The sequence below is a fragment of the Engystomops pustulosus genome, chromosome 9, assembly GCF_040894005.1.
Source record: "Engystomops pustulosus chromosome 9, aEngPut4.maternal, whole genome shotgun sequence".
In the NCBI taxonomy this organism is placed as follows: domain Eukaryota; kingdom Metazoa; phylum Chordata; class Amphibia; order Anura; family Leptodactylidae; genus Engystomops; species Engystomops pustulosus.
Window position 1 is genome coordinate 104,083,139 of NC_092419.1, and position 24,167 is coordinate 104,107,305.

The 24,167-nt window shown below is 52.8% G+C and overlaps 1 protein-coding gene across 1 annotated transcript; it reads right to left on the reverse strand.

Annotated features, from left to right (window-relative positions):
- Positions 1 to 282: 282 nt before the first annotated feature.
- On the reverse strand, positions 283 to 23,998 carry LOC140077720 (transcription cofactor vestigial-like protein 4). Its single transcript, XM_072125125.1, has 7 exons — positions 23,982 to 23,998; positions 7,417 to 7,505; positions 1,889 to 2,021; positions 1,547 to 1,685; positions 1,073 to 1,316; positions 841 to 943; positions 283 to 750 (listed from the first exon to the last, which is right to left on the reverse strand). The coding sequence occupies exons 3-7, from the start codon at positions 1,953 to 1,955 to the stop codon at positions 539 to 541; spliced, it is 765 nt and encodes a 254-aa protein (XP_071981226.1). The 5' UTR covers positions 1,956 to 2,021; positions 7,417 to 7,505; positions 23,982 to 23,998; the 3' UTR covers positions 283 to 538.
- Positions 23,999 to 24,167: the final 169 nt, after the last annotated feature.

Here is a 24,167-nt window from a genome sequence, read left to right on the forward strand (position 1 = left end):
AGAGGCAGGTTCTGACCAGATGATGGGGACCATGAGGTCAAGAGGCAGGTTCTGACCAGATGATGGGGACCACTAGGTTGATGTAAAAGTTCTGATGAGGAACAGCTGATCGGAACCATTACTTTTACATCCACCTAGTGGTCCCCATCATCTGATCAGAACCTGTCCCCCAACCTAATAGTCCCCATGATCTGGTAAGAACCTGGCCCTAAATCTAATGGTCCCAATCATTTCATTCCAACCTGACCCCACCAGAGATACAATTAGGGAAGAAACTATATATATAATTAACCAATATTCCTTTTATTTCAATCACAATTTGTACACATTGATCCAAAAAAAAAAACCCAGACATCAAAATTAACACCGACCCCCAACTCCCCGCGTCATAAACCGCACCCCCTGAAATTCTTCAACAAATTCCATAAAATATAAATAAATATATAATACAAATGTTGTGGAAACAAGAGTCTATGTGCTCCAGACCTTTGGCAGTGGTCATAGTGTCAGGGATCCAGTAAAAGTCCAGTCATTGGGGCTAATGCCTGCTTGGGTTTTCCTGAGAAGACGGAGAGTCTGCTGCTGCCCGGATTAAAAGCCACCTGGAGCCCAGAGCTTTGGTGAAGTGGTCTTCTACCGAACTGTAGGAGGAATGAGATGGAGGAGAACGGACGCTCGATGTGGTGGTGCAGGATTTGAGACTTCTTTGGAAATGTTCTTCTACTTCAGGAGAACAGGTTCTGGGTGATCCTACAGAGAGAGAGATCAACATCAAGTTTAGGACTTGATCCGACCAAATTGTGCTAGTCAAGCAATGATCCACTAGAACTAGAAACTTACGTTGTGTCTGAGAGTCCCGGTGAGGACTTGTTGACTTGTGTTGTGTCGTTGGAGGTAGACTTGCCTTAGGTCGGGATATACAAGTGATTACAGAAGGTCTCATCTAAAAGTGGAGAAGCAAAATTATATTAGGCATGACAAAATTAGGTCAAGTCACCATATTCGTGGACTTTTAAGGAGACACCAAAGCTTCCGTAGACCATTCATGGTCCGCTATGAAAACCTAACTGACCTGTTGCAGCATGGCTGAGGACACCGTAGGTGGTTCACTTGGTTTCTCCAACCTTTTGACCAAAGCTAGAGGTTGTTCTTCAGCTTCTTGGGTCTCCTTCCTCTCCAAGAGCCTCTGTTCTGGCATCAACCTTTTCAGAACATTTTTTAGGTCCACGTGAGAAGGAAAAACTTTCCGACTGGTGGGTTCTGCTGGCAGAGGTTGTCTTGCCGCACACTTCATATTCACAGGTGAAGACTTGTTCCTGTTACAAAAAAAAAACTAAAGTCTTAATATGGAAACTCCCAGGTCCACACATTTTTAGAATTTTTGGAGGACAGAGATTTTCTGGACATTGATCCCAAGGAAACTATTATGAAAGCTAATGCAAAGTTTTTGGAAAAATGCGATGTTCTGCAGATCTCCTTACGGGAGAGCATTGAGGATCTGCACATTTTTCGTTACATTCCATGGATACAGTAGAACAATGCTTACCTGTTCTGTTGGCTGGAAGAACACAGTCTCTTCTGAGGTTGAGGACGATCTGGGCTGAGTTTGCGTTTGATGGGATAGATCGGTATTCCGTGGTTGGTCAGTGGCCGGTAGCGGTCCACGTTGCGTGCACTGTGCTGTCCTGCAATGATATATATTGACCATTAATGATAAACCCTCATCTCCAGAAGGTTCATGGGTGGTCATCTAGATTGGAGAGCTACCTCCAAATGGGTCACTACTAAGTGTTCATTCAAGTTTTTGGAACAAACCATGATTAATATGGGGAGACCAAAAAAAAATATGAGGCTAAATATTTGCATGATAGGGGTAGAGGTCACCTACCTTCTAGGATGTAGACCTTGAAGCCACTGGAGATCCCCATGGTGTACTGCAGGCTGGAGACGGCCATTGTCACTGTGCTGTAGGATTACAGACAACGCTACCTGCAGCTGCACCGCTCTGGTTTTATATTTACCTGGATAAAAGGGCAGCCAATCAGAGGAGGAGCTGCACCTTGCCCCTCCCACCTCCTCACCTGGATGATCACCTTTCAGAGCATGCGACCCCCCCTCCATCTCTTCACCTGTATTATAAGCACCTACTGTGCCCACACCTTTGTAAATGGAGTGGGGAGGGGGTCTTCTTAAGACATGCTAATGTGATCCACAGGTCCTCACACTGCTGTGCACAGCTACTGCAGCTCAGCCAAATCTGTGGGGGCTCTCTGCTATTTGAATTCCATATGGAGATAAATAATAGTGCCATACTGTGCAAATAACACTAACTGAACCACAACACCAGTGTCAGGACAATAGAAGCATGCAGGGGTTAAAGAATACCGCCATACACTGCTTGCAGTGTCATAATAACACCATACTTCTCCTATTTAATACATATATGCAGTGCCCAAAATAATACCACAATTCAGTACTTGCATGAGATCACAAAAGGGTGCCCTAATATTCCACATTATCGCCATACAGTGCCCAAACAAGATCAGTATAAAGGAAGTGAACAATATGAGTATACTGTGCCCAAATAATACCGCTCTGCAGTGCCCCAATAATACATCAGCTACACATTGTATTATACTATGCCCAAATAATACCACAATGTAGTGCCCCAATAATACATCACCTACACATTGTATTACACTGTGCCCAAATAATACCGCCCTGCAGTGCCCCAATAATACATGACCTACACATTGTATTATACTATGCCCAAATAATACCGCCCTGCAGTGCCCCAATAATACATGACCTACACATTGTATTTTACTATGCCCAAATAATACCGCCCTGCAGTGCCCCAATAATACATCACCTACACATTGTATTATACTATGCCCAAATAATACTGCTCTGCTGTGCCCCAATAATACATCACCTACACATTGTATTACACTGTGCCCAAATAATACCACCCTGCAGTGCCCCAATAATACATGACCTACACATTGTATTACACTGTGCCCAAATAATACCGCCCTGCAGTGCCCCAATAATACATCACCTACACATTATATTACTCTGTGCCCAAATAATACTGCTCCACAGTGCCCCAATAATACATCACCTACACATTGTATTACACTGTACCCAAATAATACCGCTGTGTAGTGCCCCAATAATACACCAGCTCAACATTGTACTACACTGTGCCCAAATAATACTGCTCTGCTGTGCCCCAATAATACATGACCTAAACATTATATTACTCTGTGCCCAAATAATACCGCAATGCAGTGTCCCAATAATACATCCCCTACACATTGTATTACACTGTGCCCAAATAATACCGCTGTGTAGTGCCCCAATAATACACCAGCTCAACATTGTACTACACTGTGCCCAAATAATAACACATTGCAGTGCCCCAATTATATTGCTATAAACTGCAGAAAGGTTATTGCTATACAGTGCCAAGACTATATACAGTCAATGCATTATAGCAGTATACTGTGTACAAATAATATCGCCGTACATTGCTTGGATGGGGTGTGACCAAACAGTAGCACCATATATAATACTTACATAATAGCGTTACACAGAGTCCACACAATACGGGCCATGCGCCAGTTCTCTGTTGGACTTTGCATTATTGTAAACTGCTTGTACATGTATTTATAAAGTGTCCAAGACACATTTGTGCGGCGTCCATGGAACACCATTTCCGCACTGAAATGGGCTTTCCGGTGCACAGTCGGACCCTGCGCCACATTTATCATGCAAAGACAGACAGTTATGTATTGCACGCACCATGTTAAAGGTGCACCAAAAAAAAAAGTGGTGTACTCTGTCGGAGCAGTGCAGGGAGCACATATACCTATCTAATACCGCCATACTTCTATGCTTCTATGATAATACTAGTCATTGCCTATCTAATACCGCCATACAGTGCTTCTATGATAATACTAGTCATTGCCTATCTAATACCGCCATACAGTGCTTCTATGATAATACTAGTCATTGCCTATCTAATACCGCCATACAGTGCTTCTATGATAATACTAGTCATTGCCTATCTAATACCGCCATACAGTGCTTCTATGATAACACTAGCCATTGCCTATCTAATACCGCCATACTTCTATGATAATACTAGTCATTGCCTATCTAATACCGCCATACAGTGCTTCTATGATAATACTAGTCATTGCCTATCTAATACCGCCATACAGTGCTTCTATGATAATACTAGTCATTGCCTATCTAATACCGCCATACAGGGGTTCTATGATAATACTAGTCATTGCCTATTTAATACCGCCATACAGTGCTTCTATGATAATACTAGTCATTACCTATCTAATACCGCCATACAGTGCTTCTATGATAATACTAGTCATTGCCTATCTAATAGCGCCATACAGTGCTTCTATGATAACACTAGTCATTGCCTATCTAATACCGCCATACAGTGCTTCTATGATAACACTAGTCATTGGGGCACATTTACTTACCCGGCCCATTCGCGATCCAGCGGCGCGTTCTCTGCACAGGATTCGGGTCCGGCTGGGATTTAAGATGGTAGTTCCTCCGCCGTCCACCAGGTGGCGCTGCAGCGCCGAAAATAATCTTAACGCCCCGGAATGCACCATCCCATAGAAGGTGAAGGTGAGCGCTCCCCAAGCGACACATTTTCGGTTTTTAAATGCGGCGGTTTTTCCGAATACGTCGGGTTTTCGTTCGGCCACGCCCCCCGATTTCTGTCGCGCGCATGCCGGCCCCGATGCGCCACAATCCGATCGCGTGCGCCAAAAACCCGGGGCAATTCATGTACAAGCGGCGCAAATCGGAAATATTCGGGTAACACGTCGGGAAAACGCGAATCGGGCCCTTAGTAAATGACCCCCATTGTCTATCTAATACCACCATACAGTGCTTCTATGATAACACTAGTCATTGCCTATCTAATACCGCCATACAGTGCTTCTATGATAATACTAGTCATTGCCTATCTAATACCGCCATACAGTGAATCTATGATAACCCTATTCATTGCCTATCCAATACCGCCATACAGTGCTTCTAAGATAACCAAATAATGGGGGTCATTTATTAAGGGCCCGATTCGCGTTTTCCCGACGTGTTACCCGAATATTTCCGTTTTGCGCCGCTTGTACTTAAATTGCCCCGGGATTTTGGCGCACGCGATCGGATTGTGGCGCATCGGCGCTGGCATGCGCGCGACGGAAATCGGGGGGCGTGGCCGAACGAAAACCCGACGTATTCGGAAAAACCGCCGCATTTAAAAACCGAAAATGTGTCGCATAAGGACCGCTTACCTTCACCTGGTCCAGCTCGGTGCATTCCGGCGCGATGAGTTTACTTTCAGCGCAGCAGCGCCACCTGGTGGACGGCGGAAGAACTACCTTATTAAATCCCGGCCGGACCCGAATCCAGAGCGGAGAAGCCGCCGCTGGAACGCGAATGGACCGGGTAAGTAAATTTGCCCCAATATGTTCATTATATGGAAAAGCACCAGACTGTGCCCAAATAATACCACCAAGTAGGTGTTCCAGGATGGAGTGGAGCAGACAGAGGGCAGGGGGTGAGTGTGGCGATATGAAGGGGCACAGAGGATGGCGGGCAGACAGGAGGCGGCACAGGCCCACACACGTATCAGGCAGGTAGCAGGCGCATTCCCTCATACAATCCAGTCGGTTTACATACTTGTCATTCCTCCATGCGATCACAAGGTATGTGCAGGGACATGTTACAGCGCAGCACGCATTGTATTGTATCACCCGTACAGCACATGACACAGTCACCGCAGGGGGGGAAAGATGTACGCAGCAGCTGCTGTCATCTATAGGGTCTACCACCCCATTGTGCTGTAGGATCAGTAACCTGGAACACGGACAAAGGGTTAAATCTGTCTAAAATTTCCCCAGGCTCCAGCATTTCTTAGTAAAGTCTAATTATGCCTAAAGGCTCTTCCCATTTTTCAATACAAGACTCTGAAAAAGTATTCAACCCCTTCAAGTGGAAGTTTAAGGAATTTAGGAAAACATCTCAGTTTTGTTTTTCTAGAGACGGCGCCACCCCTGTGCATGGGCTGTGCCTGGTATTACAGCTCAACTTTACTAAAATCGATGGAGGTGAACTGCAATACCAACACCCAGCCTATGGGCAGGGGTGGCGCTGTTTCTTCTGGACGGACAAATGGTGTTGCTCATGTAATGTCCATTCTGAGCTTCAACATTAGATCTTTGGAAGTATCCTTCATGGTTGGTGGGATCTCCTGCCCATCTAATGTCCATATTTGAGCTCTAACAATAGTCTTCCTTCAACCTTGGTGGAAGCTCCTGCTGGTGTACTGTCCATACCGAGCTCCAACACTAGATGTTTGGAAGACTCCTTTAACTTATTTTGGGATATGTTGCCCATCTATTGTCCATAACGAGCTTCAATACTAGAGTTTTAGAAGATCCATTTAACATTGTTGTGATCTTCTGCCCAGTCTAACGAACACATTGAGCTCTAATAATAGGTTTATGGAAGACACTTTCAACTGTTTGGAACATCCTACCCATCCAATGTCCATGCTGAGCTCCAACACTAGATTTACAGAAGACCCCTGTCAGCATTACCAAACTCCAACAATCGTTCAACCTCAGTCAGATTTCTGAAAGACTCTTTCAACATTGGTGAGATCCACCGAACTTCTAATGTCCATACTCCAACGCTAGATCTTTGGAAGATCCTATCAACCATAAGGAGATCTCCTGCCCATCTAATATCCATACTCAACTCCAGCACTAGATCTTTAGAAGGCCACTTCAGCCCTGGTGGTATCTCCTCCGCATCTAATGTCAATACCAACCTCAAAAACTCAATCTTTGAGAGACCCTTGCAACCTTGCCGAGTTCCCCTTCCCATCTAATGTCCTAGCTGAATTCCAACACTAGATCTTTGGAAGACCCCTTCAGCATTGGTGGCATCTCCTGTCCATCTAATGTCTATACCAAACTCCAACTCTAGATCTTTGGAAAATCCCCTCAACCATGGAGAGATCTCCTGCCCATCTAATAATCATATTCAACTCCAGCACTAGATCTTTAGAAGGCCACTTCACCCTTGGTGGCATCTTCTCCCCATCTAATGTCAATACCAACCTCAAAAACTAGATTTTTGAAAGACCCCTGCAACCCTTCCCACCGAGTGTCCATGCTGAATTCCAACACTAGATCTTTGGAAGAACCATTCAACCTTGGTGAGATCTCCTGCCCATCAAAGTCTATGCTGAACTCCAACACTAGATTTTTGTAAGACTCCATTAACACTGGTTGGAACCACCACCAAATATTTCATGTCTATGGTGACCTTCAGGCTATGGAATATCTTCATCTGATAACTTCTCACCCCCACAAATGTTCCTCAGAAGTTGCAGGAAGGTGGAATGTCGTTCTCCCAGCTTTGGTGCAGAGCATCATGGTCCTCTATTGTTGTACCTGGAAAAAAAAACACCCTTAGGGGCAACTTTTGGCTTTACAAAAAAAATGACCCTTCAGGTTCTGCTTTTGGATGAAGTCCATCTGCATTGCAAAGGCTGACCTTTGCAATATTCATTGGCAAATCCTAAAATTTTATCCAAAGCCTTCTTAACAATTTCGCAAATTTATATTTGAATCAATGTGAAATCTGCAGCAATTTATTCTCAAAGATCTCCTGGGTGTTTGACCGTAGAGGCAGCAGATTTTCTCCTGTACGTCCCTCATGGACATGAGGACCATGTTTTTGATGTTCTCGGCTCACAAAGAAGTGATCCTGGGGGCAGGGATTTTGTTTGCACATCCTGCCGCTAATCCCATTGAAGAGCACTCCAGCCCCTCCCCGGCTTAAACTAGCTGATAACAGGGAGCAATAGATTGCATCTAGTGTATGATCGACTATAGAGTGTGCTGGCCCTTTAAATGGATACATTCTGTGGATCGTTAGGAAGGTGTAATTTGTATTCCAGATTTTTCAGGAGACGCCCGGCACGCCGCTATGGAATGGGAGGCGCAGTAGTCATCCGGGTGGGAGCACGCCGGGCACGGCGCACAATGTGGTGTGTAGTCATGAGTGATCCGATGTGGGGCATCGCGCCCCGGGGCTATGGATTGAGATGTATTGTTATTAACTGATATTTCCTGATCTGCCCCCCTCCCGACAGACATAAGGCCAGGCATAACGCTGACACACCTTCCCCATCCTCACCCTGCCCCGAGGGCGCCACAGGGAAGACAAGCCAGACTCTGCACACTTCCATGGGAGCGGCACAAGCCTGATCCGTGCCTCACTCCCGATCCCTCACATACCTGTCAGCCAGGGACCAGCCTATGTTTACTTAGCCATCACTCACACTACATGGAGCGGAGCGCCAACACTTCACCCACTATCTTGTCCTCACACATCGGCCATTAATCATAGGAAAGTCTTTAAAGGGCTTCTCTACTTTGGACAGACGCCTGTAGATGGGCCCTTCATGTTGTGCCCATGTTGGCAGAGATGGGCACAACCCAGGAGAGTCCGTCGTGGTACTGGAGCTGGCAAAATTGAGACCCAATCCCTATATTAAAATGAGACCCCAGACCCCTATATTAATACCCTACCCCAAACGCGACCCTTATTTTAATATTAGACCCCAACTTGACCCCATCATGAATACCAGACACCCAGCCCCGATCTGTGTATTTATAGTAGATCCTAGAGGAGATTCCTATGTAAAATCTGACCCCTATGTTGATGTCGTACTCCAGACCAGATCCTTAACTTGCCATCATAACCAATAATGGTATCAGGCCCTAAACCAGGTCCCCCCCGACTAGACTACTTCAGTAATATTAGACCTGGGATCAGGCCCAAGACTAGATCCCTACATTCATTACATGGGATTTCTATATTTAGAACAAACCCACGTCCTTATATTAATATCATATCCCAGACCGGACTATAATAGTAGCAAGCCATATACCCCCTATATATATGTATGTATAGGACTACAATCTAATATCCCAATATTAATATTACACAATAGACCAGACCCTTAATTGAAAATAGGCCCCAGACCAAACTTCTAAATTAACATCTATCCCTAGATCACAACCTCTATATTCTAAAACCTATATTAATATTAGAACCTGGGCTACATTCCTATACTAACGTCAGACCCCAGCTTAGACCCCTATAGTGATACCAGTACACGGGTTTGGTCTGGGGTCTGATATTAATTAATTCTCTAGTCTAAGGTCTGATTTAATTATAGGGGTCTAGGATCTGATATTCATATTATAGGGGTCTGGTGTCTGATATTATTACGGGGATGAGGTCTGGGGTCTGATATTTATTACAGGGTCTGGGGTCTGATATCATAGGGGTCTGAATAAAATGTCCATGGGTTTAATACTGGACCCCAGACCAGACCCTTTTAATCATACAGAACAGCAGATGAGATCACCCATGTTGGGTGGGCATTGTCGTCCCCTGACTCCAGATATGAGGATTGTGTTGCAGGTTGTGGAGGGGGCAGCGGTGACTAGTGATATCAGGGGTATAGAGGTGTATGGTATGGACGGGGCAGGTGCACCAGGGCAGGAGCTGGCATCCCTCCTGTGGGTTCACTACCGGTCCCCACAGGTGCACAATACAGACCCTATAAGGAGGGGATGGGGAGGGGTCCTATACATGGATTGTATTGGCACCTATGAAGCGCACCTGCGGTGCCTCCACAGAGATGACCCATGCGGTGGCGGAGGGGGGGGTGAACTGTTTATTATAAGGTGGGGGATTTCCATATTCTAAAAAAGAATAATGTCCCGGAGAAGCGTGCGGCAGGACAAGTCTCCTCACATCCCGCAAAGAAGACACAGAATTAGGTCAACAGGTGAACAAGTTGTGACTGCACCTTCCTCCAGTCTGGGGGTGTTGGGACTTGTGCACATAATGATCCTTTCACGGGCTGCACACACTCCTCAATTGTCTGTGGTGGGGGGCAGATTAAAGCGGCAGCCCCCCCCTGCACTCATCCCCGCACTCGCTGAGTGAAGGCTTGTGCCAGCCATCTGCCTCTGTTTACTTTGCTGGGTGTTTGCTCAGGAATGTTGGCCCCCAGGCCCTTGTGTGGTGCGGGGAGGGGGCAGCAGGGGGGGGGCAGATCCCTCCTGGGGGGTGGACATTGGGGTCAGAGATGCTTCCTGTACGTAAGTAATGATGACATAAGGAGTAGCGAGGTGCGCAGCTCACAATGCATCAAAATTATTTTAATAAACCAGGAATTTTATGAGTAAAACAATTCACCTGTAAAATAGAAATGGAGATGGAGAGAAGCTGGTGATGTAGACGTGTAACGTATAAGGCCGCATTCACACGACCGTATGGCCACACGGAGCGATACGGTGCCACACCGCTCCGTACACGGGTAAAAGATTGGGCATGTCCTATCTTTTGCCATGTAAAGGTGCCGTGCGCAATGTATCGCTATGGAGAGGGGTCACCCCTCCTCCTCTCCATGGCGCTGGAGGTATGCCCACCCGGCTGTAGAGAGAGAGGAGGTCCCACTACAGAGAGAGCGAGAGGGGGTCCTACTCCAGAGAGAGAGCGAGAGGGGGGCTCCCACTCCAGAGAGAGAGCGAGAGGGGGGCTCCCACTCCAGAGAGAGCGAGAGGGGGGCTCCCACTCCAGAGAGAGAGAGAGGGGGGCTCCCACTCCAGAGAGAGAGAGAGGGGGGCTCCCACTCCAGAGAGAGAGAGAGGGGGGCTCCCACTCCAGAGAGAGAGAGAGAGAGGGGGGCTCCCACTCCAGAGAGAGAGAGAGAGGGGGGCTCCCACTCCAGAGAGAGAGAGAGGGGGGCTCCCACTCCAGAGAGAGAGAGAGGGGGGCTCCCACTCCAGAGAGAGAGAGAGGGGGGCTCCCACTCCAGAGAGAGAGAGAGGGGGGCTCCCACTCCAGAGAGAGAGAGGGGGGGGCTCCCACTCCAGAGAGAGAGAGAGGGGCTCCCACTCCAAAGAGAGAGAGGGGGGCTCCCACTCCAGAGAGAGAGAGGGGCTCCCACTCCAAAGAGAGAGAGAGAGTGGGGCTCCCACTCCAAAGAGAGAGAGGGGCTCCCACTCCAAAGAGAGAGAGAGAGGGGCTCCCACTCCAGAGAGAATGAGAGAGAGGGGCTCCCACTCCAGAGAGAATGAGAGAGAGGGGCTCCCACTCCAGAGAGAATGAGAGAGAGGGGCTCCCACTCCAGAGAGAATGATAGAGAGGGGCTCCATCTCCAGAGAAAGAGGGGCTCCCACTCCAGAGAGAGAGAGAGAGGGGCTGCCACTCCAGAGAAAGAGAGAGGGGCTGCCACTCCAGAGAGAGAGAGAGAGGGGCTCCCACTCTAGAAAGAGAGAGAGAGAGAGGGGCTCCCACTACAGAGAGAGAGAGAGAGGGGCTCCCACTCTAGAGAGAGAGAGAGGGGCTCCCACTACAGAGAGAGAGAGAGAGAGAGGGGCTCTCACTCCAAAGAGAGAGAGGGGGGCTCCCACTCCAAAGAGAGAGAGAGAGAGGGGGGCTCCCACTCCAAAGAGAGAGAGAGGGGGGCTCCCACTCCAAAGAGAGAGAGAGAGGGGGCGCTCCCACTCCAAAGAGAGAGAGAGAGGGGCTCCCACTACAGAGAGAGAGAGAGAGAGGGGCTCCCACTACAGAGAGAGAGAGAGAGAGGGGGGGGCTCCCACTCCAAAGAGAGAGAGAGAGGGGGGGGCTCCCACTCCAAAGAGAGAGAGAGAGGGGGGGGCTCCCACTCCAAAGAGAGAGAGAGGGGGGGGGCTCCCACTCCAAAGAGAGAGAGAGAGGGGGCGCCCCCACTCCAAAGAGAGAGAGAGAGGGGCTCCCACTCCAAAGAGAGAGAGAGAGGGGCTCCCACTACAGAGAGAGAGAGAGAGGGGCTCCCACTACAGAGAGAGAGAGAGAGGGGCTCCCACTACAGAGAGAGAGAGAGAGGGGCTCCCACTACAGAGAGAGAGAGAGGGGCTCCAATACAGAGAGAGAGAGAGAGGGGCTCCAATACAGAGAGAGAGAGAGAGGGGCTCCCACTACAGAGAGAGAGAGAGAGGGGCTCCCACTACAGAGAGAGAGAGAGAGGGGCTCCCACTACAGAGAGAGAGAGAGAGAGGGGCTCCCACTACAGAGAGAGAGAGGCTCCCACTCCAGAGAGAGAGAGGCTCCCACTACAGAGAGAGAGAGAGGGGCTCCTACTACAGAGAGAGAGAGAGAGAGAGAGAGAGGGGCTCCCACTACAGAGAGAGAGAGAGAGAGAGGGGCTCCCACTACAGAGAGAGAGAGAGGGGCTCCCACTACAGAGAGAGAGAGAGAGGGGCTCCCACTACAGAGAGAGAGAGAGAGAGGCTCCCACTCCAGAGAGAGAGAGGCTCCCACTCCAGAGAGAGAGAGAGAGAGGGGCTCCCACTACAGAGAGAGAGAGAGAGAGAGGGGCTCCCACTACAGAGAGAGAGAGAGGGGCTGCCACTACAGAGAGAGAGAGAGAGAGAGGGGCTCCCACTACAGAGAGAGAGAGAGAGGGGCTCCCACTACAGAGAGAGAGAGAGAGGGGCTCCCACTACAGAGAGAGAGAGAGGGGCCCCCACTACAGAGAGAGAGAGAGAGAGAGGCTCCCACTCCAGAGAGAGAGAGGCTCCCACTCCAGAGAGAGAGAGGCTCCCACTCCAGAGAGAGAGAGGCTCCCACTCCAGAGAGAGAGAGAGAGAGAGGCTCCCACTTAAGAGAGAGAGAGAGAGAGAGGCTCCCACTCCAGAGAGAGAGAGAGAGTGGCTCCCACTACAGAGAGAGAGAGTGGCTCCCACTACAGAGAGAGAGAGAGAGGGGCTCCCACTACAGAGAGAGAGAGAGAGAGGGGCTCCCACTACAGAGAGAGAGAGAGAGGGGGGCTCCCACTACAGAGAGAGAGAGAGAGAGAGAGGGGCTCCCACTACAGAGGGAGAGAGAGAGGGGCTCCCACTACAGAGAGAGAGAGAGAGAGAGAGGCTCCCACTACAGAGAGAGAGAGAGAGAGAGAGAGAGAGAGAGGCTCCCACTACAGAGAGAGAGAGAGGGGCTCCCACTACAGAAAGAGAGAGAGAGAGAGGGGCTCCCACTACAGAGAGAGAGAGAGAGAGGGGCTCCCACTACAGAGAGAGAGAGAGAGAGAGGGGCTCCCACTACAGAGAGAGAGAGAGGGGCTCCCACTACAGAGAGAGAGAGAGGGGCTCCCACTACAGAGAGAGAGAGGGGGGGGCTCCCACTACAGAGAGAGAGAGAGAGGGGCTCCCACTACAGAGAGAGAGAGAGAGGGGCTCCCACTACAGAGAGAGAGAGAGAGGGGCTCCCACTACAGAGAGAGAGAGAGAGAGGGGCTCCCACTACAGAGAGAGAGAGAGAGAGGGGCTCCCACTACAGAGAGAGAGAGAGAGGGGCTCCCACTACAGAGAGAGAGAGAGAGGGGCTCCCACTACAGAGAGAGAGAGAGAGGGGCTCCCACTACAGAGAGAGAGAGAGAGGGGCTCCCACTACAGAGAGAGAGAGAGAGGGGCTCCCACTACAGAGAGAGAGAGAGAGAGAGGGGCTCCCACTACAGAGAGAGAGAGAGAGAGGGGCTCCCACTACAGAGAGAGAGAGAGGGGCTCCCACTACAGAGAGAGAGAGAGAGGGGCTCCCACTACAGAGAGAGAGAGAGAGAGAGGGGCTCCCACTACAGAGAGAGAGAGAGAGGGGCTCCCACTACAGAGAGAGAGAGAGAGGGGCTCCCACTACAGAGAGAGAGAGAGAGGGGCTCCCACTACAGAGAGAGAGAGAGAGGGGCTCCCACTACAGAGAGAGAGAGAGAGGGGCTCCCACTACAGAGAGAGAGAGAGAGGGGCTCCCACTACAGAGAGAGAGAGAGAGGGGCTCCCACTACAGAGAGAGAGAGAGAGGGGCTCCCACTACAGAGAGAGAGAGAGGGGCTCCCACTACAGAGAGAGAGAGAGAGGGGCTCCCACTACAGAGAGAGAGAGAGAGGGGCTCCCACTACAGAGAGAGAGAGAGAGGGGCTCCCACTACAGAGAGAGAGAGAGAGGGGCTCCCACTACAGAGAGAGAGAGAGAGAGGGGCTCCCACTACAGAGAGAGAGAGAGAGAGGGGCTCCCACTACAGAGAGAGAGAGAGAGAGAGGGGCTCCCACTACAGAGAGAGAGAGGGGCTCCCACTACAGAGAGAGAGAGAGAGAGGGGCTCCCACTACAGAGAGAGAGAGAGAGGGGCTCCCACTACAGAGAGAGAGAGAGAGGGGCTCCCACTACAGAGAGAGAGAGAGAGAGGGGCTCCCACTACAGAGAGAGAGAGAGAGAGGGGCTCCCACTACAGAGAGAGAGAGAGAGGGGCTCCCACTACAGAGAGAGAGAGAGAGGGGCTCCCACTACAGAGAGAGAGAGAGAGGGGCTCCCACTACAGAGAGAGAGAGAGAGGGGCTCCCACTACAGAGAGAGAGAGAGAGGGGCTCCCACTACAGAGAGAGAGAGAGAGGGGCTCCCACTACAGAGAGAGAGAGAGAGGGGCTCCCACTACAGAGAGAGAGAGAGAGAATGGCTCCCACTACAGAGAGAGAGAGAGAGGGGCTCCCACTACAGAGAGAGAGAGAGAGGGGCTCCCACTACAGAGAGAGAGAGAGAGGGGCTCCCACTACAGAGAGAGAGAGAGAGGGGCTCCCACTACAGAGAGAGAGAGAGAGAGGGGCTCCCACTACAGAGAGAGAGAGAGGGGCTCCCACTACAGAGAGAGAGAGAGGGTCTCCCACTACAGAGAGAGAGAGGGGGCTCCCACTACAGAGAGAGAGAGAGAGGGGCTCCCACTACAGAGAGAGAGAGAGGGGCTCCCACTACAGAGAGAGAGAGGGGGGCTCCCACTACAGAGACAGAGAGAGAGGGGCTCCCACTACAGAGAGAGAGAGAGGGGGGCTCCCACTACAGAGAGAGAGAGAGAGAGGGGCTCCCACTACAGAGAGAGAGAGAGAGAGGGGCTCCCACTACAGAGAGAGAGAGAGAGAGAGGGGCTCCCACTACAGAGAGACAGAGAGAGAGAGGGGCTCCCACTACAGAGAGAGAGAGAGAGAGAGAGAGAGAGAGAGAGGGGCTCCCACTACAGAGAGAGAGAGAGAGAGGGGCTCCCACTACAGAGAGAGAGAGAGAGGGGCTCCCACTACAGAGAGAGAGAGAGAGAGGGGCTCCCACTACAGAGAGAGAGAGAGAGAGAGGCTCCCACTACAGAGAGAGAGAGAGAGAGAGAGAGAGAGGGGCTCCCACTACAGAGAGAGAGAGAGAGGGGCTCCCACTACAGAGAGAGAGAGAGAGAGGGGCTCCCACTACAGAGAGAGAGAGAGAGGGGCTCCCACTACAGAGAGAGAGAGAGAGAGGGGCTCCCACTACAGAGAGAGAAAGGCTCCCACTCCAGAGAGAGAGAGAGGCTCCCACTACAGAGAGAGAGAGAGTGGCTCCTACTACAGAGAGAGAGAGAGAGGGGCTCCCACTACAGAGAGAGAGAGAGAGAGAGAGAGAGAGAGAGAGGGACTCCCACTACAGAGAGAGAGAGAGAGAGAGATCAGTTTTGGGGGGGGGTTAAGAGATTAAAAGGGGCAGAGAGAGAGAGAGAGGGGCTCCCACTACAGAGAGAGAGAGAGAGGCTCCCACTACAGAGAGAGAGAGAGAGGGGCTCCCCTACAGAGAGAGAGAGAGAGGGGCTCCCACTACAGAGAGAGAGAGAGGGGGCTCCCACTACAGAGAGAGAGAGAGAGAGGGGCTCCCACTACAGAGAGAGAGAGAGGGCTCCCACTACAGAGAGAGAGAGAGGGGGCTCCCACTACAGAGAGAGAGAGAGAGAGGGCTCCCCACAGAGAGAGAGAGAGGGGCTCCCACTACAGAGAGAGAGAGAGAGGGCTCCCACTACAGAGAGAGAGAGAGAGGGGCTCCCACTACAGAGAGAGAGAGAGAGAGGCTCCCTACAGAGAGAGAGAGAGAGGGGCTCCCACTACAGAGAGAGAGAGAGAGGGCTCCCACTACAGAGAGAGAGAGAGAGATGGGCTCCACTACAGAGAGAGAGAGAGAGAGGGGCTCCCACTACAGAGAGAGAGAGAGGGGCTCCCACTACAGAAGAGAGAGAGAGGGCCCACTACAGAGAGAGAGAGAGAGGGCTCCCACTACAGAGAGAGAGAGGGGCTCCCACTACAGAGAGAGAGAGAGAGGGCTCCCACTACAGAGAGAGAGAGAGAGGGGCTCCCACTACAGAGAGAGAGAGAGAGGGCTCCCACTACAGAGAGAGAGAGAGAGGGCTCCCACTACAGAGAGAGAGAGAGAGGGGCTCCCACTACAGAGAGAGAGAGAGAGGGGCTCCCACTACAGAGAGAGAGAGGGCTCCCACTACAGAGAGAGAGAGAGAGAGGGCTCCCACTACAGAGAGAGAGAGAGAGGGGCTCCCACTACAGAGAGAGAGAGAGAGGGGCTCCCACTACAGAGAGAGAGAGAGGGCTCCCACTACAGAGAGAGAGAGAGGGGCTCCCACTACAGAGAGAGAGAAGAGAGGGGCTCCCACTACAGAGAGAGAGAGAGAGGGGCTCCCACTACAGAGAGAGAGAGAGAGAGGGGCTCCCACTACAGAGAGAGAGAGAGAGAGGGCTCCCACTACAGAGAGAGAGAGGCTCCCACTCCAGAGAGAGAGAGGCTCCCACTACAGAGAGAGAGAGAGTGCTCCTACTACAGAGAGAGAGAGAGAGGGGCTCCCATACAGAGAGAGAGAGAGAGGGGCTCCCACTACAGAGAGAGAGAGAGAGGGGCTCCCACTACAGAGAGAGAGAGAGAGGCTCCCACTCCAGAGAGAGAGAGGCTCCCACTCCAGAGAGAGAGAGAGAGAGAGGCTCCCACTACAGAGAGAGAGAGAGGGCTCCCACTACAGAGAGAGAGAGGGGCTCCCACTACAGAGAGAGAGAGAGAGGGGCCCCACTACAGAGAGAGAGAGAGAGAGGGGCTCCCACTACAGAGAGAGAGAGAGAGAGGGGCTCCCACTACAGAGAGAGAGAGAGAAGGGCTCCCACTACAGAGAGAGAGAGGGGCTCCCACTACAGAGAGAGAGAGAGGGCCCCCACTACAGAGAGAGAGAGAGAGAGAGAGAGGCTCCCACTCCAGAGAGAGAGAGGCTCCCACTCCAGAGAGAGAGAGAGAGAGAGAGAGGCTCCCACTCCAGAGAGAGAGAGAGAGGGCTCCCACTCCAGAGAGAGAGAGAGAGGCTCCCACTACAGAGAGAGAGAGAGAGGCTCCACTACAGAGAGAGAGAGAGAGGCTCCCACTACAGAGAGAGAGAGAGAGAGGGGCTCCCACTACAGAGAGAGAGAGAGAGAGGGGCTCCCACTACAGAGAGAGAGAGAGAGGGCTCCCACTACAGAGAGAGAGAGAGAGAGAGAGAGAGAGAGGCTCCCACTACTGAAAGAGAGAGAGATGAGGGGCTCCCACTACAGAGAGAGAGAGAGGGGCTCCCACTACAGAGAGAGAGAGAGAGAGGGGCTCCCACTACAGAGAGAGAGAGAGAGGCTCCCACTCCAGAGAGAGAGAGAGGGGCTCCCACTACAGAGAGAGAGAGAGAGAGGGGGCTCCCACTACAGAGAGAGAGAGGGGCTCCCACTACAGAGAGAGAGAGAGAGGGGCTCCCACTACAGAGAGAGAGAGAGAGGGGCTCCCACTACAGAGAGAGAGAGAGAGAGGGGCTCCCACTACAGAGAGAGAGAGAGAGGGGCTCCCACTACAGAGAGAGAGAGAGAGGGGCTCCCACTACAGAGAGAGAAGAGAGAGGGCTCCCACTACAGAGAGAGAGAGAGGGGCTCCCACTACAGAGAGAGAGAGAGAGGGGCTCCCACTACAGAGAGAGAGAGAGAGAGAGGGCTCCCACTACAGAGAGAGAGAGAGAGGGGCTCCCACTACAGAGAGAGAGAGAGAGAGGGCTCCCACTACAGAGAGAGAGAGAGAGAGGGCTCCCACTCCAGAGAGAGAGAGGCTCCCACTCCAGAGAGAGAGAGAGAGGAGGCTCCCACTACAGAGAGAGAGAGAGAGGCTCCTACTACAGAGAGAGAGAGAGAGAGGGGCTCCCACTACAGAGAGAGAGAGAGAGAGAGGGGCTCCCACTACAGAGAGAGAGAGAGGGGCTCCCACTACACGAGAGAGAGAGAGGGGCTCCCACTACAGAGAGAGAGAGAGAGAGAGGCTCCCACTACAGAGAGAGAGAGGCTCCCACTACAGAGAGAGAGAGAGAGAGGGGGCTCCCACTACAGAGAGAGAGAGAGAGGGGCCCCACTACAGAGAGAGAGAGAGAGAGGGGCTCCCACTACGAGAGAAGAGAGAGAGAGGCTCCCACTCCAGGAGAGAGAGAGGCTCCCACTCAGAGAGAGGAGGACAGAGGGCTCCCACTACAGAGAGAGAGAGGCTCCACTCCAGAGAGGAGAGGCTCCCACTCCAGAGAGAGAGAGAGGCTCCCACTCCAGAGAGAGAGAGAGAGAGGGCTCCCCACTCAGAGAGAGAGAGAGAGTGGGCTCCCACTACAGAGAGAGAGAGGTGGCTCCCACTACAGAGAGAGAGAGAGAGAGAGGCTCCCACTACAGAGAGAGAGAGAGAGAGAGGGCTCCCACTACAGAGAGAGAGAGAGAGAGGGCTCCACTACAGAGAGAGAGAGAGAGGGGCTCCCACTACAGAGAGAGAGAGAGAGGGGCTCCCACTACAGAGAGAGAGAGAGAGAGGGGCTCCCACTACAGAGGGAGAGAGAGAGGGGCTCCCACTACAGAGAGAGAGAGAGAGGGGCTCCCACTACAGAGAGAGAGAGAAAGAGAGGCTCCCACTACAGAGAGAGAGAGAGAGAGGGGCTCCCACTACAGAGAGAGAGAGGGGGGCTCCCACTACAGAGAGAGAGAGAGGGGGCTCCCACTACAGAGAGAGAGAGAGAGGGGCTCCCACTACAGAGAGAGAGAGAGAGGGGCTCCCACTACAGAGAGAGAGAGAGAGGGGCTCCCACTACAGAGAGAGAGAGAGAGGGGCTCCCACTACAGAGAGAGAGAGAGAGGGGCTCCCACTACAGAGAGAGAGAGAGAGAGAGGGGCTCCCACTACAGAGAGAGAGAGAGGGGCTCCCACTACAGAGAGAGAGAGAGAGAGGGGCTCCCACTACAGAGAGAGAGAGAGGGGGGCTCCCACTACAGAGAGAGAGAGAGAGGGGCTCCCACTACAGAGAGAGAGAGAGAGGGGCTCCCACTACAGAGAGAGAGAGAGAGGGGCTCCCACTACAGAGAGAGAGAGAGAGGGGCTCCCACTACAGAGAGAGAGAGAGAGGGGCTCCCACTACAGAGAGAGAGAGAGAGGGGCTCCCACTACAGAGAGAGAGAGAGAGGGGCTCCCACTACAGAGAGAGAGAGAGGGGCTCCCACTACAGAGAGAGAGAGAGAGGGGCTCCCACTACAGAGAGAGAGAGAGAGAGGGGCTCCCACTACAGAGAGAGAGAGAGAGGGGCTCCCACTACAGAGAGAGAGAGAGAGGGGCTCCCACTACAGAGAGAGAGAGAGAGGCTCCCACTACAGAGAGAGAGATAGTGGCCCCTACTACAGAGAGAGAGAGAGAGAGAGAGAGAGGGGGGCTCCCACTACAGAGAGAGAGAGAGAGGGGCTCCCACTACAGAGAGAGAGAGAGAGAGGGGCTCCCACTACAGAGAGAGAGAGAGAGAGGCTCCCACTCCAGAGAGAGAGAGGCTCCCACTCCAGAGAGAGAGAGAGAGAGAGGGGCTCCCACTACAGAGAGAGAGAGAGAGAGAGGGGCTCCCACTACAGAGAGAGAGAGAGGGGCTCCCACTACAGAGAGAGAGAGAGAGAGGGGCTCCCACTACAGAGAGAGAGAGAGAGAGGGGCTTCCACTACAGAGAGAGAGAGGGGCTTCCACTACAGAGAGAGAGAGAGAGAGAGGGGCTCCCACTACAGAGAGAGAGAGAGAGAGAGGGGCTCCCACTACAGAGAGAGAGAGAGAGGGGCTCCCACTACAGAGAGAGAGAGAGAGGGGCCCCCACTACAGAGAGAGAGAGAGAGGCTCCCACTCCAGAGAGAGAGAGGCTCCCACTCCAGAGAGAGAGAGAGAGAGAGAGGCTCCCACTCCAGAGAGAGAGAGAGAGAGGCTCCCACTCCAGAGAGAGAGAGAGAGAGGCTCCCACTCCAGAGAGAGAGAGAGAGTGGCTCCCACTACAGAGAGAGAGAGAGTGGCTCCCACTACAGAGAGAGAGAGAGTGGCTCCCACTACAGAGAGAGAGAGAGAGAGGGCTCCCACTACAGAGAGAGAGAGAGAGAGGGGCTCCCACTACAGAGGGAGAGAGAGAGGGGCTCCCACTACAGAGAGAGAGAGAGAGAGAGAGGCTCCCACTACAGAGAGAGAGAGAGAGAGAGAGAGGGGCTCCCACTACAGAAAGAGAGAGAGAGAGAGAGGGGCTCCCACTACAGAGAGAGAGAGGGGCTCCCACTACAGAGAGAGAGAGAGAGAGAGAGAGAGAGGGGCTCCCACTACAGAGAGAGAGAGAGGGGGGCTCCCACTACAGAGAGAGAGAGGGGCTCCCACTACAGAGAGAGAGAGAGGCTCCCACTCCAGAGAGAGAGAGGCTCCCACTACAGAGAGAGAGAGAGAGAGGGGGGCTCCCACTACAGAGAGAGAGGGGCTCCCACTACAGAGAGAGAGAGAGAGAGGGGCTCCCACTACAGAGAGAGAGAGAGAGGGGCTCCCACTACAGAGAGAGAGAGAGAGAGGGGCTCCCACTACAGAGAGAGAGAGAGGGGCTCCCACTACAGAGAGAGAGAGAGAGGCTCCCACTACAGAGAGAGAGAGAGAGGGGCTCCCACTACAGAGAGAGAGAGAGAGGGGCTCCCACTACAGAGAGAGAGAGAGAGAGGGGCTCCCACTACAGAGAGAGAGAGAGAGAGGGGCTCCCACTACAGAGAGAGAGAGAGAGAGGGGCTCCCACTACAGAGAGAGAGAGAGAGAGGGGCTCCCACTACAGAGAGAGAGAGAGAGAGGGGCTCCCACTACAGAGAGAGAGAGAGAGAGGGGCTCCCACTACAGAGAGAGAGAGAGAGAGGGGCTCCCACTACAGAGAGAGAGAGAGAGAGGGGCTCCCACTACAGAGAGAGAGAGAGAGAGGGGCTCCCACTACAGAGAGAGAGAGAGAGAGGGGCTCCCACTACAGAGAGAGAGAGAGAGAGAGGGCTCCCACTACAGAGAGAGAGAGAGAGGGGCTCCCACTACAGAGAGAGAGAGAGAGGGGCTCCCACTACAGAGAGAGAGAGAGAGGGGCTCCCACTACAGAGAGAGAGAGAGAGGGGCTCCCACTACAGAGAGAGAGAGAGAGGGGCTCCCACTACAGAGAGAGAGAGAGAGAGAGAGAGAGGGGCTCCCACTACAGAGAGAGAGAGGGGCTCCCACTACAGAGAGAGAGAGAGAGAGAGAGAGAGGGGCTCCCACTACAGAGAGAGAGAGAGAGGGGCTCCCACTACAGAGAGAGAGAGAGAGAGGGGCTCCCACTACAGAGAGAGAGAGGCTCCCACTCCAGAGAGAGAGAGGCTCCCACTCCAGAGAGAGAGAGGCTCCCACTACAGAGAGAGAGAGGGGCTTCCACTACAGAGAGAGAGAGAGAGGGGCTCCCACTACAGAGAGAGAGAGAGAGGGGCTCCCACTACAGAGAGAGAGAGAGAGGGGCTCCCACTACAGAGAGAGAGAGAGAGGGGCTCCCACTACAGAGAGAGAGAGAGAGGGGCTCCCACTACAGAGAGAGAGAGAGAGGGGCTCCCACTACAGAGAGAGAGAGAGAGGGGCTCCCACTACAGAGAGAGAGAGAGAGAGGGTCTCCCACTACAGAGAGAGAGAGAGAGGGTCTCCCACTACAGAGAGAGAGAGAGGGGGGCTCCCACTACAGAGAGAGAGAGGGGGGCTCCCACTACAGAGAGAGAGAGGGGGGCTCCCACTACAGAGAGAGAGAGAGGGGCTCCCACTACACAGAGAGAGAGAGGGGCTCCCACTACAGAGAGAGAGAGAGGCTCCCACTACAGAGAGAGAGAGAGAGAGGCTCCCACTACAGAGAGAGAGAGAGAGAGGGGCTCCCACTACAGAGAGAGAGAGAGAGAGGGGCTCCCACTACAGAGAGAGAGAGAGAGAGAGGGGCTCCCACTACAGAGAGAGAGAGGCTCCCACTACAGAGAGAGAGAGGCTCCCACTACAGAGAGAGAGAGAGAGAGAGGGGGCTCCCACTACAGAGAGAGAGAGAGAGGGGCTCCCACTACAGAGAGAGAGAGAGAGGGGCTCCCACTACAGAGAGAGAGAGAGAGAGAGAGAGAGAGAGAGGGGGCTCCCACTACAGAGAGAGAGGGGCTCCCACTACAGAGAGAGAGAGAGGGGGGCTCCCACTACAGAGAGAGAGAGAGAGGGGCTCCCACTACAGAGAGAGAGAGAGAGAGGGGCTCCCACTACAGAGAAAGAGAGAGAGGGGCTCCCACTACAGAGAGAGAGAGAGAGGGGCTCCCACTACAGAGAGAGAGAGAGAGAGGGGCTCCCACTCCAGAGAGAGAGAGAGAGGGGCTCCCACTCCAGAGAGAGAGAGGCTCCCACTCCAGAGAGAGAGAGAGAGAGTGGCTCCCACTCCAGAGAGAGAGAGAGAGAGAGAGAGTGGCTCCCACTCCAGAGAGAGACATGGGCTCCCACTCCAGAGAGACATGGGCTCCCACTCCAGAGAGACATGGGCTCCCACTCCAGAGAGACATGGGCTCCCACTCCAGAGAGACAGGGGCTCCCACTCCAGAGAGACAGAGAGAGAGGGGCTCCCACTCCAGAGAGACAGGGGCTCCCACTCCAGAGAGACAGAGAGAGAGGGGCTCCCACTCCAGAGAGACAGGGGCTCCCACTCCAGAGAGACAGGGGCTCCCACTCCAGAGAGACAGAGAGAGAGGGGCTCCCACTCCAGAGAGACATGGGCTCCCACTCCAGAGAGACAGGGGCTCCCACTCCAGAGAGACAGAGAGAGAGGGGCTCCCACTCCAGAGAGACAGGGGCTCCCACTCCAGAGAGACAGAGAGAGAGGGGCTCCCACTCCAGAGAGACAGGGGCTCCCACTCCAGAGAGACAGAGAGAGAGAGGCTCCCACTCCAGAGAGAGAGAGAGTGGCTCCCACTCCAGAGAGAGAGAGAGGGGGGCTCCCACTCCAGAGAGAGAGAGGGGCTCCCATTACTGTGCCGCTTATACACTGTGAGCCTGGTGGCTGTGGGCAGAGGATGTGCTGCCATCTGGTGGTGACTGTGAGAAGTTCAGGCCTCTGTTCCCGCTGCGCAGCACAATCTGATGAGTGGCGACCTACTGGCCGTCTCTGCTTCATGCAATCATTTATTCATAACAAGCATGGCTGCCGGGGAGAGAACATAATACAGTCTGGATGAGGAGCCGCCGCTCCGGTCATGTGTGGGCGCTTCTATAGGATTGTGTAATAATATACCGCGCATTGGTTAAGTGTTGTGGATTATGCGGGCGCGTGGGGGTCATTATTAGGGATTATACACTATGGCGCTTGTACCCGCCTGCATCAGCGCTGTCACGCCGTCCACCATGTAATACAAGCAGTCACTGGGCTAATGGCAGCCTTAGAGCTGACACTAGAGCTGCACTGCAATGTGTGAATACAACTCTAGGGTTTATTCACACATCGCAGATAAGATAAGACCCCCGGGCAGCAGGTTCACACAGCGCACCCCTGAGAATCCGAAGAAACCATGGAGATAACACCTGCTACATATGTACAATGTACATATAGGTGTTGGAACTGCAACAACCCTGCTGATGCACAGTGTAGGTAGTTGTTGCGAATAGCGCCCTCTCCATGTTAGGAGCTGCCTAAGGAGATTGATTACCTTGCTAGGAGGTCTCCAAAAGTGCAGAACTTTGTAATTGCAACTGGAACCACTGCCTGGGAGAGAAAGAGTTGACCTGCATAATGTTATTAACCAATGATATCCTTTTTACCATTGTCAAGCAAGCAGGAAGCTGGTTGGAGGGTGCTGCCACCTGACCAGGGGAGTATAAAAACCCCTGTTTGG